The 14,374-nt window shown below is 40.0% G+C and overlaps 1 protein-coding gene across 4 annotated transcripts in view; it reads right to left on the bottom strand.

Annotated features, from left to right (window-relative positions):
• LOC310946718 (neurobeachin-like) overlaps positions 1–14,374 on the bottom strand; it is a gene marked incomplete at both ends in the record, with an annotated part of 214,607 nt that overhangs the window by 14,715 nt on the left and 185,518 nt on the right. For all 4 annotated transcript variants that reach the window (XM_083913262.1, XM_083913263.1, XM_083913264.1 and 1 more), the window contains 4 exons: positions 206–373; positions 2,635–2,787; positions 6,607–6,726; positions 8,383–8,523. In XM_083913262.1, coding sequence (XP_083769388.1) covers positions 206–373; positions 2,635–2,787; positions 6,607–6,726; positions 8,383–8,523 — 582 coding nt within the window. The remainder of the gene's footprint in view (positions 1–205; positions 374–2,634; positions 2,788–6,606; positions 6,727–8,382; positions 8,524–14,374) is intronic.

The raw sequence follows: 14,374 nt of genomic DNA, 5'->3' as shown, positions 1-14,374 counted from the left end.
TCGCTGAGTCAGCAGCTCTGCCAAACTCTCTCACGGGTTACATTTGCATGACACAATAATTGATTGACAGATGCATGATATGAATGCTCCCGGAGCTCCAACACATGCCAGGACAAATAGAGACAGGAAGGTGTGTCTATGGTGAAGAAGAGATGGGTGAGGGGCTTTGTCTCCATGGCAATGTGTGTGTCTGTATGTGCCTTACCTCTCTGAGCGAAGGGTCAGGGATACTGTCCAGCTTGACGGAGCCCTCGTAAGTCAGGTAGTGAAAGACATTGAGGGCGCGCACAGCCTCCGGGCCTCGCTGCTTGTAGCCGAAAATAAGGTCAATCCACTGATGCAGCTGACATGACACAAACTCGCTTTCCAGGGCCTGTGAGAGGAGTACAGGGCAATTAGAGGTGAGAGGCATACCAGCAGCACACAGCACATGGGCCAAAAGACACAACACAAATTGTACTTCCACACAACACTGAACACAACAAAACACAGCCTACTTTACTGTACGCGGATTACCTGCATTACATTACATCAAACATCACTAAAGTAATATAGAGTACTGTAAGGGAAAATAACTTGCAATAAGTTAAATAATAGTAAATATTTAACCTGTTTTACTGTGCATAAACATTACAGGAGATAAAAAAAGAGGAGAAGGACAGCCTCCCATATCACATTTCTCTGTCTACCTAAAACACGGACCGGCTATCTTTGCTTAGAGACAAAGAAATTGGTTCAATACTAACAGGGATCCAATTTACTGTAAACCCGCCCGCAGGAGCAACATTGATAAATTGCTTGTGAGAGTGAAAATGGAGACGTGATTTCTTGTTGAAGTGTAAGTGAGAGATTTGGGATAGGATTTAAGGCATTATAATTATTATACATGTACCTATGGAAGCCATGCAGTGGGGGTTTGATGTATTGTTCCACAATATGGTACAATATAATTCCCATGCATGCATGGTGTAAGGCTTTGCTAGAGGAATTTACACTCCTCCCCTCGCATCAGGAATAACAGCCATTACCAACAAAGCCTGCCCAAGCACACAGAGGCAGAGTTTGCCACAGGGCATATCACTTCAATTGAAAGTGGCACATGCAAAGCTGGGAAGTGGGAGGAAGAGAGAGGGAGGGAGGGAGAAAGAGAAGGAGGGAAGAAAAAAAGAGGAAGAGTGAGACAGAGGGGGAGGCAGGAAGAAGGATTCACTGACAGAAATAAAATAATAGAGGGAGCAAGAGTGTGGGCTAGCTGGGGGACAGAACAAAAGAAAGACAAAAAAAAGGGAGGAGTGATTTTCTGGTCGTATGAATACAGTGGTCTGAAAATGTAACAATGCAAGGCAATATCACACGTTTCCTTCAACATATCCACTGTAATCGGGGTTTTCTTTTTTGCAGCCATCCTCTCTCCTTGTTTTGGAGATGCAGACATGCCCTTAACAACTCCCCCTGCCAGTCTGACGGTATACAAGCCTGATAGAGCTGGACCAGGCAGCGGAGAGCGCAGGGAAAGGTCACCTCCATAAGACCAGCCCCTCTCTGTCACTCCGGCTGAAAAGGTCAGGTGTGTTCCCAGTCTCTTTCTACCTCTGGTCCAAAAACACTGTGGCCCCTAACCTCACGATACATAACATGCATGAAACTGTTTGTCGTCCTAGCAATATTAGGAACGTTTCTATGGTTTTAAGGAATCGTCAAGCCTAAATTGGAAAGTGGAAGCATATAGGATTTTTTTAAACACTATGTGACATGTTTTTCTTCAGATGTGAAATATTTCAGTTGGTTATTAAAGATGCTTTTGTCCAAATCATTAGTATTCACTTTAATTTGGTATATCTTCAAAATGCATCTGCACTGCTGTGAGCAAATACAAAGGCCATTCATCACATAGTTTTTGTATGAAACTGAGCTGCTGAGAGTTTCTACAGTAAGTGAATCCAGACTAAAGAGAGAACAGAGTTTATCTGACGGCAAGAGACGGGTTGGATCTCCATTTCTTTCTCCACGCTGCTCCTGAAACCTGCTGGGAGTTGTGGACCACATGTTGATAGGCTGTCCGTATTCAACGTGCGTGCACACAGAAATTCCCACACAAAGGGCTCTGCACACTGCAAAAGTGATGAGGCCCGGCATTACAGGAGGTAACACTATAGGGCAAACTTGCCCTCAGTCTTGTCCTTTAGTGACATCACTGGGGTCAGGGGTACAGTGTTAGTATCGAGCGGTGCACTTTATTAGATGCTTCATGAATAAGACAAGGAGACAGATGCATGTGAAGGTTAGAAGAAAGAGTGGGAAATAGATCTCTTTGAGAAGGAGGCAGAAAAGCTATATGTAAAGAAACAATTTAAAAAATACATCTTAATGACCAGAATCCTGACCTATAGTAGATTCTCAGTGCAGCACTATACTACAATGCACCATAATATGTAACATGATGCAGTGTGCCATATAGCCTAATGTAGTTTACGAGAATGAAGATGGCCTCTAGTGAACAGTATAAGCAGAATATACTGTATACATATACCTAATTCAATTAATTTTTACAATGATTTGGATAATAATCATTAAGGTATAATCTTAGCTAAAGTAACTATGCCATTTTGAATCTGGCACACGCCTAAAGCTTACCATCCTGTTGATCCTAACAAGGTCTTCAGGCTTCTTGGCCCAGGCTGGCAAGTCCACGTCACAAACCATGGTCCTGTCCTCCCTCATTCCCAGATGGTAACCATTGCTGTTGACAAACATCTCCGGGAGGTAGTAGAACTCAGGAATCAGTTCCTATGTTTTAAAGGAAGAGAGATGTTCATGTTTTACAGCTCACTGCCTAGACTACATTGTCTAATACCACACTTTTCACAACACAATCGGAAAAAATATTCAGCAAAGTGCAAGGAATAACTTGAGGACACAGCCACGAAAAAAAACCCCGGAGAAAAGGGCTCTGCATCCCACTGAGATGAAGTGAGAATTCGAGGGGAAAGGTAACACAAACAAACTTAACAGCAGGCCAAGAGAAGGCGGTGAGAGGTGCTAGTCCAGTTATTCCAGGCAGAGGTGTTAGGTGTGTTAAATGAAACTGGAACTGAGTTGGGTTTTTCTCCCTGGTCTCTGGGCTCTTGTGATGGGGTCAGGACCTCGCAGCAGAGGGGAAGTCAGCATGGTAAAGGAGCCCCCTACATGAAGCCTGGTGTGATTCCATACATTGAAGAAGAGAGCAAATATTTACTCTTGCTCTGGGACAAGACTATTCCTAAAGGAATTACTCCTGTGAATGACGATACTGGTATTTTTTACATTTTTAACCCATTAAATACATGATAATAATAATGTTTTACCCTCCAGGCAACCATTTATTTATAATTAACATCATCTTGCAGAGACTTGCCTGGGAAAGGCAATCCACTACAATGAATGAACATTTGAATGTCTTTATTTTTACCCAAGTTACATAAAAAATGTCTCCAAATACTCTTGTATTTGTACCTATGCAATGATTCCATTTTGTTTTCTTGTATTTTAGTTTATGTCCATCCTATTTTAAGTCTCTGTTACTCTCTATACTTATCTGTATTTATTTATGTTGTTTCTACTGTGATGCTGCAACAACTGAATTTCCTCACTGGAGATCAATAATGGTGCATAATATCTTATCATATCTTTTACAGAGATTGTTCAAAAACTCTCACAACATTCATGTCTTCTGGATTTTGTTTTTCCAAAACACAGCTTTTGCAAAGCGCTGGCAGCAACCTCGGAAATATGGATGTCAAAATATCCTTGAAAGCAAGAACATTTGGAAAGACAGCACTTGCTTCCAACTGCATCACTTCATCACATCAAAACTTGACTCTGGTAAACAAACAAACAAAAAAAAGATATTTAATGATGACCTTTATTAAAAAAAGTTTTAAATTCAGGTTTAACTTTCATAGCAATGTGAAATTAAATGGTGGCTTCCTGAATGTCAAGCAGTCAACCCAAAAAACTATGGAAGGATGTGGATAGGTGATGGGCTCAAAATGCAAAACTACCAGTATGGTCTTGAAGAAATTCTTTAAGATAAGGCATTTAATATAAATATACATATATAAATATAAATAACTGTATGTATGTTTTCTGGGATTTTGCAGTCCTCACTCTCACGCTTTATCCTCCTAATCATACAGCTAAAAGGATGAGTGAGTAAATCCACTGCACAATGAGGCATGTGCACACGAGGAATGTATATCCTCCACTCTGTCCTCATTAGAAAACATACACACAAGACAAGCTTAATGCTGTGTCCTTCCTTCTAGCCTGAGATTATAAAGGAGGGTGAAAAAACAGTATTTTAACACCTTGTATCAGGCTTGTTTTATGAATGCAGTGTTTGTCAGATTCAGTGGTACTATGGAGTTTTATATTGCCTATGGGAAACATAACGTGCCGAGCTTTTAAATCCCCATAAATCACTGGGTTTTGATAGAGTGAGTTAGCATGACATGGTACAGGCCAATAATACTGCTGGTCTGCTGTTGGTCACATTTCACCCGCCGCACACGACAGGGAAGGGACTAAAGTAGCCATTCCTCTCTGTTTCCCTCTGTCTCTAATATACACACACATACACACAACTGCACTTTCCCTCCACTTTTTGGTTTGTAAACTTCCTGCCGTAACTCACCGCCAAGCCGTTAAAACTGCCAGCTCTGTTTTCAAGCCACCCTCCCATGGCAGCCATTAATTCTGCAACAGCATCGTAATGGGCTAACAAGTCAATCACACATGCCTCCATTGCTTTACACTGTGTCACCTTAATGACATGTTCGTCAAAATCTGTCACCAGTGGAGTGCTGCTGGATTCCTTCAGACAGCATGGTGGCAGTTTGTGTGTGTATATGAGGGAGTGTGTGTGTGTGTGTGTGTGTGTGTGTGTGTGTGTGTGTGTGTGTGTGTGTTCTTGTGCGTGTGCGTGTCTGTGTGTGTCCACTACTTCCATGAAAAGTCAGTCTCTCTCTGCCCATGGTGGCTGTGCCAGCTTAACATAACTGTGTGAAAATAGAAATAAATGAGAGGTGTGGATGCACAGTAATGATGGGGTGGTCGAGGAGGTGAGGGCTTGGTCGGCACAGGGTTGTTTCCATTTGACTTGCTCTTTTAGGAGGTCATCCCCATCAGGGGTTCAGACTCCCTTGGTCTTGTCGTCATTACTGCAGGAGGAGGCCGGGGTTAATGAAGGAGAGACCCTGGTAAAAAAACAAGCTGCTTTTTAATCAGAGCCCTGATGGCCCGCTCGGTGCACTGGGCCGAAGCTGACCTTAACCCCAGACTCTCTGCTCAGTCTCTGCACGGTGCATGTGCATGGCATTTGGGTGTCTGTCACTGGGCATGTAAGGAGACCTATGCTTTCATTTTATTTTGTTTTATTTTATTTTGTATAGGAATAACTAGGTTGGAAGGAATGCAAAGAAAATTAAGAAAAATAATTGAAAAATGTAAATTATTACACAATCAAAGGATCACAGCAAATGTTAATAATGGGATCATTGTCATGGTGGCATTGCCTCATACTTTGGCCCTATTGCACTATGAGTAAACCAAACAAGCTCTTGCGTAATATTTCCCTGCTTCTAATACATTATGAAATACTGTTAGTAATCCAGCATTGTCCTCCACAGTACAATGCCTCTTCTAATAGATCAGTAGCCATTCTATGTGTGTAAAACCAAATGCATGCAGACATACAAGTAGTTGAAAGTAGGCTGTATTTGTTAACAGGGTGGCGTTTGACTATTCAGCTGCTCACTGGCTCGCAGCTTTCTGCCTCTGCCTCACATAGTTGGCTTCTCTCCCCCAGATTCTGGCGAGTAAAAGCCCTGTCCGTACATAAAAGACTACATTTTAAATAGCTTTTGTCATTAATGCTTTATTAATTGCCTGGGGCAACACTACCCGATGCAGGGTGTGCTAGAAATATATGACACTTTGAGGTCAGTGCGTATTCCTGCTGTGTGTTATGCAGTGGGCAAAATGGAGGCGAATCAGCAGGGTTCAGCGTTTTCGGTGACTGCTCTGTGGGTTTGCAGAGGGAGGGCTTTGTCTTTCTCTCAGACACAGCCTTTGTTCAAACTCATGAGTGCTTGCATGCACAGATACAAGATCAGTCTACCTCTGAGATAGTTTGTTTTCTGCATGAGATAAATCAAATGTGCATTTCTAAGTACTTAGGGTATTCCTGTACACTATGGGTTTTTGTGATTCGCTGTTTGGATGGGGCATTTATAATTTATGGTATATATTTTTGCTGAAGCACAATGGCTGAGGCGGGGAATATAGCAAGTGAGAGGCTTTGTATGGTTATATAGCCAATTATACATACTGTAGAGCTGCAATTTTGCTGGTAGAGCTGTTCTTCAATATATAGTGATATTTCCTATCATTTACTTCAGAATTAGATACCTCAGCTCCATAACACTTAAAGAAGGTGTCTGACAAGGCTATATAGAGATAATAGATAAAGATGACAGATTGAACTTCCAGGGCACAATTTCCTATACCTGTGTGTCCATATAAATGTAAACTGTGGATTGTACTAATTGCTTTTGTTGTGATTCTCACCTTAACATCGGAGGTGTCCCTCTGACAATTTCTCCAGGAGCGGGCAATTGCTGAAAAGGTGCGGTCAGGGTGGTCGAATTTGTTGTTATTGGCACTAAGGAGGAACGTACTGAAGGGCTCCTACAGAGAAAGCAAATTAGACGTCATGAATATTAATATAATCTCCACCCAAATCTAAAGTCATCAGCATCTTTTCCACCCTATTGATCTGTATTTGGAATACAACCATCAAAATAAACATAATGAAAACCTCAGTACTGTTTTAAACTTACTGGAATGCCATGCATTGATTTCTTGATTTATTCTGAAACTATGTTTTGATTGTCCATAATTTGATATAATATGGGCGGTGGGTATACCACTGCTGTCCTAGCATGTTTTCTTAAATAACCAAGGCACCTCAACAAAAACCTTTATTTGGTGAAAAAAAAAAGCAGTGAGCAAAATTAGAGAACACTTGCAGATCCCTCCCAGTTATTGGTGTTAATCTGGCACCTGGTAACAATTTACTTAATTGTTCGACACACCCTACTTATCTGGCAGCTCTCCAAGATCAAACCAGAGTGTCATTCAAAAGCAAGGGCCTCTACACTTCCTATTCATTTTTTAATCCTATAGCCTAAGAAAATATTGTTAAAATCTTCTTTTCTGACACAATGGTTACTGTTCATGTAATTTTGCTCACTGTTTTTTTTTCACAAAAGAAAGGTTTTTGTTGAAGTGCCTTGGTTATTTAAAAAGACATGCTAATACAGCAGTGATGAAACCACAGCAGATAATCTATCAAATTCTGAAGATTAAAAAATAACAGTATTTCAGAATAAATCAAGTATTAATACTTCTCTAATTTTGATCTCCAGTGCACATGTGAATAGTCTGAATTATTTGCAGTATTTCATTGTTATTCTTTTTTTGCAGTAGAGTGAGGGATCTCAGTAGAGATCAGTCAATCAGTATCCAAGCCTGGGGGAGAATTAATTAGTGTTCTTCCTGAGTACAGTAAGGCATAATGATAATTGGCTCAAATTTGGTTTTCTCAGCCTGAGATGGCGACTATTGCCGGTTGGAGCGGATGGATCACTCACCAGAGGAAGAAAGGGATTGTGGGAAGAAACCCACAGAGGCCAATCTAACTGCTGTCAGGGGAGCTCCCACAGTTCATCAGCCCCTTCCTACTAATGATGGAGGGGGGGGCAGAACTACAGTACAAACTCCCCATAAAGCTCTTTCAAATTAATAAGCTGACTTCAAAATCAAATGTACACAAACTCAAAGACTCTGTGCAGGTTATAAGGGCCTCTTTTGTGGGGAACAGATTGGGAGAATGTATGTGTGCACCTCCTCCTTCTCTTCCAGAGTAAATGAGGACAGTGCTCAGTAACCTTGATGGACATGTCTCCAGCGCTCACTGGGTTGCCTGAAACACATAAACCTGTCACAGCAGCCTCTGTAAATCATTACCCAGCCACTCTTTATTTAGTTCACATATGCCGGTTTACTGGCCTGTGAAATGTGTTTTCTGAGCGCCATTGGTCTAACTCAGGCCCAATCAAATTGAGTTGTTGAGCTGTTTCCTGTGCAGAAGCCGACAGACCTCAAAGTAACAGCATCATCAAGTCTGACAAGTGACAATCAACTAATGCAGACTCAAAAATGAAAAGCTGTCCGAGAATGTGGCTTTGACTTCATTCCTATTCAGATGCTTGACTAATTTGAGGATTTCAAACACAGTACTATAATGAGTGTGAAGGTGGTTGAAGGAGTGATTTTACTCACAATTCTGACAAGCCAGTGCAGGGTGGAGGCAGCTGTGGAGTAGTGGGAGTTGTAATGACAAGGTGGTGTCTGGTCGTCTTCCCAAGTTTCATAACATTCAGCGTAGAATGCTGCACGCTTCGGATTCAGAGCACCAACAGGCTGGAAAGAAAACAAGGATTGAGAGGTTCAGTTCTGGCAAATATGTAATTTGCTCCTTATTTGCCTGTGAAAGTAAAAACAAAGGTTGTCCCCTAAAAGACACCATGAAGAAATTCCAGAAGTTTCCTATTATACACTTTGTGTAAGGTTCGTGAAGGCAAACTGACATGCACTTATGTTATGGTTGTAACATTTTGCAAGCTTGACAAAATACACTGCTGTATTTGTTTTCTATATACTGCATACATATATGAGAACTTGTATTGTACATTTAGTCTTAATGTATCCACGTTCCTACTACTACTGTCACATTCACAGTCAAACGTAGATAAAAGTTGAAAAAGATCAAAAGTCGAAATTAGTTAAAATCCAAAATAATAACAGTAATGACATAATAATATCCAATTGTAGGTTGAAGCAAGGCTGACAGTTCTAGTCACCATTATTGCGGTCTTAAAACAGTTCTGGGTTTGGATCCAAAGGCTCCAGTGAGCAGCAGAAAGTCTGTAGATCTGAGTACTATACCAGGCACATGTCTTGGCAGCATATTGACAATATAGTGAAAGACAAGCCAAGGATTTATAGACAAGTTCAAGGGTTTTAAAATATATGTTATGAGTGACTGTAAGCCAGAGTGAGTACTTTACAACAGAAGTGATATGATTCTCTTCTCTTTGTTCTTACTGCCTTCTCATCACAGCCACACAGTCTGACTTAACTTACATTACCGTGTCTTCGGGTCAGTAAAAACGACACTTGATGTGTATTTGTTCCAATATATGGCTCGTTGAAATACTGGAAGCTAAAGCTGTTGTGATTTTCAGTGATAGTTATCAGCGCAAAACACAAATAACATAGATATGGTTAAAACTACAAGGCAAGGACTTTAGCTTGTGGTTCGGTCAAAAATGATCTCTGTGGGTCATTATATCACCGTGCCAGCCATTAGGGGCAATTAAAACTCAAATCAAATCAAAAGTAGTAGTAGTCTTTGTTTTTATAGTTGTAATCTAAGATCTTATATCGCCAAAAACTCTTCGTCTTGACTATAGGTAAATCTTTGCATGAAGCCTCAGGGCTAAACTTGACTTATTTATCGGGAAACCTTAGTTACACTCAAAGCCTCATACGTAAATGGTTGATCTGCCTTTGGAAGTCTATTGTTTTTTCTAAATGATCTTCTGCATGAGCCACCCGAAGTTAATAATCTATACTGAGTTTCAAAATGGAAAAATCGTACAGCTAACAGCAGGTCTCATGACTAGTCTTCCATCTAAATCAAATTTTAATGATCATGCATCTATATAACAGTCATGAAAGGATTATGGAAAATACTCAATCCACATACTAAAAATAGACTATCAGAGTGCACAAACGCATACATAAGAGTCATATAGTAAGTTATATGTCTTTTATACTCATCCCCTTCTGGCTGCATGAATAAAGTGTATGCAGAAGCAACAACTTGTGGACCAGACAGAGCTTTTGCCTGGTGACACAGATGATTTGTTGCCACTAAGTCTCCTCATACAGGAGGTTATGTAATGGTCCAAACACGTAGCTGCATTAAAATTTATTTAAACCATACCATGTATGCATAGTTTAAATAGCATGTTTTCCTTTTGTTTGTGTTAGCACAGCACAATGAATAGCAAAGCATATTTGAACATAATTAACAGGGATAGACTTGTAGAGTCTTACTAGTTCCCCATCAGGCTTCCTGCTGCGAGGCCAGCAGAGAGGTTGGGGGAGAGTTCAGGGCAGTCAAGGAGCTTTACTCTGGGATTTGTCTGTCAGACCCCATTATTCTCCTGAACCCTAAAAAGTTCCTGTTGCGCTGTCTTCTGTCTGAAATTTACAAGCGTATGGTGGCAGGGGTGAGCAGGATGGCGCGCTGAGGACGGAGGGTGGAGATATGAGCGTCTCCTGCTAAATGTTTGTGGGTAATCCCGGTGGATTAACCCTGGCTGACCTGATTTACACCCTACGCACCCACCAGGCTAAACACTTTACCTAGCACTGCTACTCCAATCTGTGTTCAGAGCCCTTCTGTGCTACTGGGCACTACTGATGGGAGTTACCATGACCCATTCAATATAATACAATATAATAATACAACACCACAAGCTATGGTCTTAAATCACAACTACAACTTTGAAGGTTATAAATATAGCCAGCCAGCATTTATTGAAGGAAAACATCTTCTACCTCAACATTTTTTTCTATTACTAATATAAGAAGTAGAGGAAAAGCAATTTAAAAAAAAATGTCTTTGTCTTTCACAATCTAAAAAAAACTCTTATTCTTTGTTCTGCATTTGAAGAACGGCTGCCCATTTATTGAGGACATAAAAAAAACGCCACTGCTATATTTCTTTGACATTCATCCAATTATTTCATATAGGCTAAAGCTTGGATAGCGTGGTTAATTATTTAACCGCAGCCTCAGTAATAATTTCAATATTGAACTGACACCAGCAGTAGGGTTTTTGCCCTTTGGCGGCTGTTTCATTTTCATGTGTTCTTAAGGCAACAAAATTACTCCCATTAAACATACGTTTAGTGGTGAATAAATTGCTTTCTCTGCCTTTTCAATCACCCTGTCCAATATGAGAGCCTCTGAGGCATATTGGCAGTCAATATTAATATACTCAGTACCACTGACTCAGTAACAGAGGGGATAGGAAGAATGGTAATGTAATCAATGTCAGCTTTTCCACCTGAAAGCTGCAGCTCAGAGGTCAGAAGAAATAAAATAAAAGCCCTCAATTCAAAATTCACTTATTGAAACATTATTAAAATTGCACCATTATTCTTTTGGCTTGCTGCAGATAGTATGCAACCTCAGTGCAACAGACAGAGTCTCTTGGTCATTTTGAAGATTATGTTCATATCCATGTGTGGCACACTGCATATGCCTGAAGCTCTAAGTCAAAATTAAATGGGGTCAGGGTTTTTTTTTTGTTCTTCCTTAGAATTTAATGGCAGCCCACATCAGTGTTAGCACAATTGAATAGACTGAAAGAGAAGTTTATTGAGATCTGCATAGATTTATGGGGTGATAATGGTGCTGCATGTGACGTCTTGGCCCAGCTGGATCGGGGTGCAAGCCGCAAGACGTCTCACACTCTGTAAAACCACCGCTGTTGTAACTAATGCACGTTGGGGCTGGATGAAAAATCCAGGTAATACATGTGACGGAGAGAAGAATAAGGAAAATACAGCTGCAGTTAATAGTAATGCATGAAAGGAAGGAATAAGTAAATAATTCACATAACAGGTACGAGAAAATGATTTATGATGTTATTAAATGTTTTGCCTGCCCATTAATATATTATTGTATCAGAAGAAGCTGGAAAACAAACTAAGTCATGTTATTATAGGCAAGAGTATGTGACACAAAACATATAATTGTGCTTAAAAGGATATTGCAAGTTAACTAGATTTTGGTACATGTAAAAAGCACAGTCAGACTCAACTAACCACAAACACGTCTTAAATGAAGCACCAAGTTACAGGGAAAGACATGTTTACTGACAAGTTATATCCTTTTAAATGTTCTACCTTGCGCTACATTATTGAGGCAAAATGTTCCCACAGTGTTCCTGTGTCGTTCAGCTGTGTAAGCATAAATATAATAATACATTTTATATGTGACCTGTAGAAGTAAGGATGCTTTATATTGTCTTCTAGAAAACTTGTGTGGTTGGTGAGCTGGGATAATTATACCGACTGCATGGCAAAAACAGTTCCCCAACATCATTGAAGAAGTTATTCTTTGACAGGGGTTGCTGTCATCTTAAAGAGAATTTGCACGTGACTGCTTGTTGAACACTGCTGATATAGAGCAAATATACACAAAACTCAATGAAATGTTAAAAATAACACCAACATTTTTAAAAAAAATAAAATATATATATATATATTAATAAGTAAAGCTGACATACAGCCAACTGGCTATTTCTCAGGTAATTAAAACAGTTGTAAATTCAATATATATTTATAGACATATGGTGCAGGTGTTGACATGTACAGAGAGGTGACAGATTTAGGAAAAACGTGAATAAATGTAAGCAGAAGGAGAGCAGAAAGAAAATGAAAGCTGTGCTGGTGGCTTGTGGTCCCCTGTTTGTATATAAAGATGGGGTTGTAAACCAAAGTGTTGAGAGTTGGTTAGTGTGCTCATTGTAACCCGCCAAAGTCAACATGAGAACATAGAGACAACTCTAATTCTCTCTCTTAACATATTCTGAGCAAAGCCTGGCTGTGTTGCCTCCTTGTGCATTTAACACCTCTTTGACACAGTTCTTTTCCAACATGATTTTGTCACCCTATAACTGCGCAATGGTTGTGAAGGCTGTTCCAATTAAAATAGGTGATACTTATTTCTGTGAAATCTCGCAATCTTGTCTATTAATTGAGATAAATGTTTGTCCTGTTGTCTGCTGTCACTATCCTCAGCATCAGAAGTGTCACAGTATGAAGGCAGTGTTTGAAACCAAAACAGACAATGCACATTAATAAAAAACACATTATACATATAGTGTATTCTTTGCAGAAATGTCACATTCTGGTCAAATAAACTGTCCTAGTATGAAAAGCAAAACATATGAGAATAATGAATGATTGAACAGCTGTTCAATTGGATATAAAACACATTTATGATAAGATAGAATAAGCACTTCATCATTACTTTGGGACCTTTATTCTTGTCATAGTCACATCTGTTAATAATCTCAAATCAGGCTTTGCTTACCTCTATTCAACAAAGAATAATCATCTTTTCCCTTTTCCCTGCGTTGCATATCATACTGCTCACATATATAAGACAATGGAAACAACTGGTTGAGACAGTTCATTTCTTGTATAACACCTGACCCAGTGAAACACATCAACACAACAGAAAAAAAGTATGATCAAACTGAGATTTGGCTTCAGATTCAATCAGGATCCTTTCTGGTGTTGCATTCCAAATGCAGTCAATGAACATGCCTGCTGGTGAGGGAGTGTGCAGAGAATACCTCCATTCGTTTGGTTATATCTAAGCTACCTCCCAAAGAGACGCATATTGCATTTTATATTTCAAAAGTAATTACATTACAGTATGTTGCTATGGTGCTCTGTCAAGAGAAGTCACGGTCATTTTTGCTTGCCTCGTCAGAGGCAGGGCTGCATGCAGCTCCAGTCTAATGCAATCAAGTTGCTCAGACTCAAGATAAAGCAGATGTGCTCCCAAACAGCCTGACTGGAGTGGAAGTGAGGGTGCAGAAGGCTCCATAATGGAAAGAAAAGTGTGGGTGGGGGTCTATACAGCAGCCAAGCTCTTTCTTCGTTATTTGGAGCGTGTCTTTTAGAGATGCTCAGCTTTCACTGAATACCGCAGCAGAAGCTTTGAGAAGGATTAAAATAGGTTTCTCTGCCTCAGTACAGCTCACTTTAAACAATCAACAATATCAGGATTTTAGTCAAGGTGAAAATATATGTAAACATTTTAAAATACATGGGTTGATAAATGCTGTTGTGCCACTTTTTCTGTGTTGCTTATCTCTTGAGATGATTTTTACAAAGCATACAACTAAAACATTTTAATCAGTGCGTGAAGAAGCGCAATGTTAAACCACATTTGGTTCTTCCACCATTGTACAAATTCCCATCACATCGTTTAACAGCTATGAGAAAGGGCTTCCGCCTATCTATCATCCACTTGTCACACCATCAAGAAATAATCATTAGAATCTAATGAAACACTTCACTGCATGAATGTGTCTGACATCCAAATATGCAAAACTCTGGCCCCAAGGTAGAGCAATGCCGTGTTCAATAGCACAGTTCACAGTTGACTGAATGCCCAA

This window comes from Echiichthys vipera (genome assembly GCF_963691815.1).
Source record: "Echiichthys vipera genome assembly, chromosome: 5".
In the NCBI taxonomy this organism is placed as follows: Eukaryota; Metazoa; Chordata; class Actinopteri; order Perciformes; family Trachinidae; genus Echiichthys; species Echiichthys vipera.
Note: the sequence above shows the minus strand (reverse complement) of the source record. Positions and strands in the feature narration are given on the sequence as shown.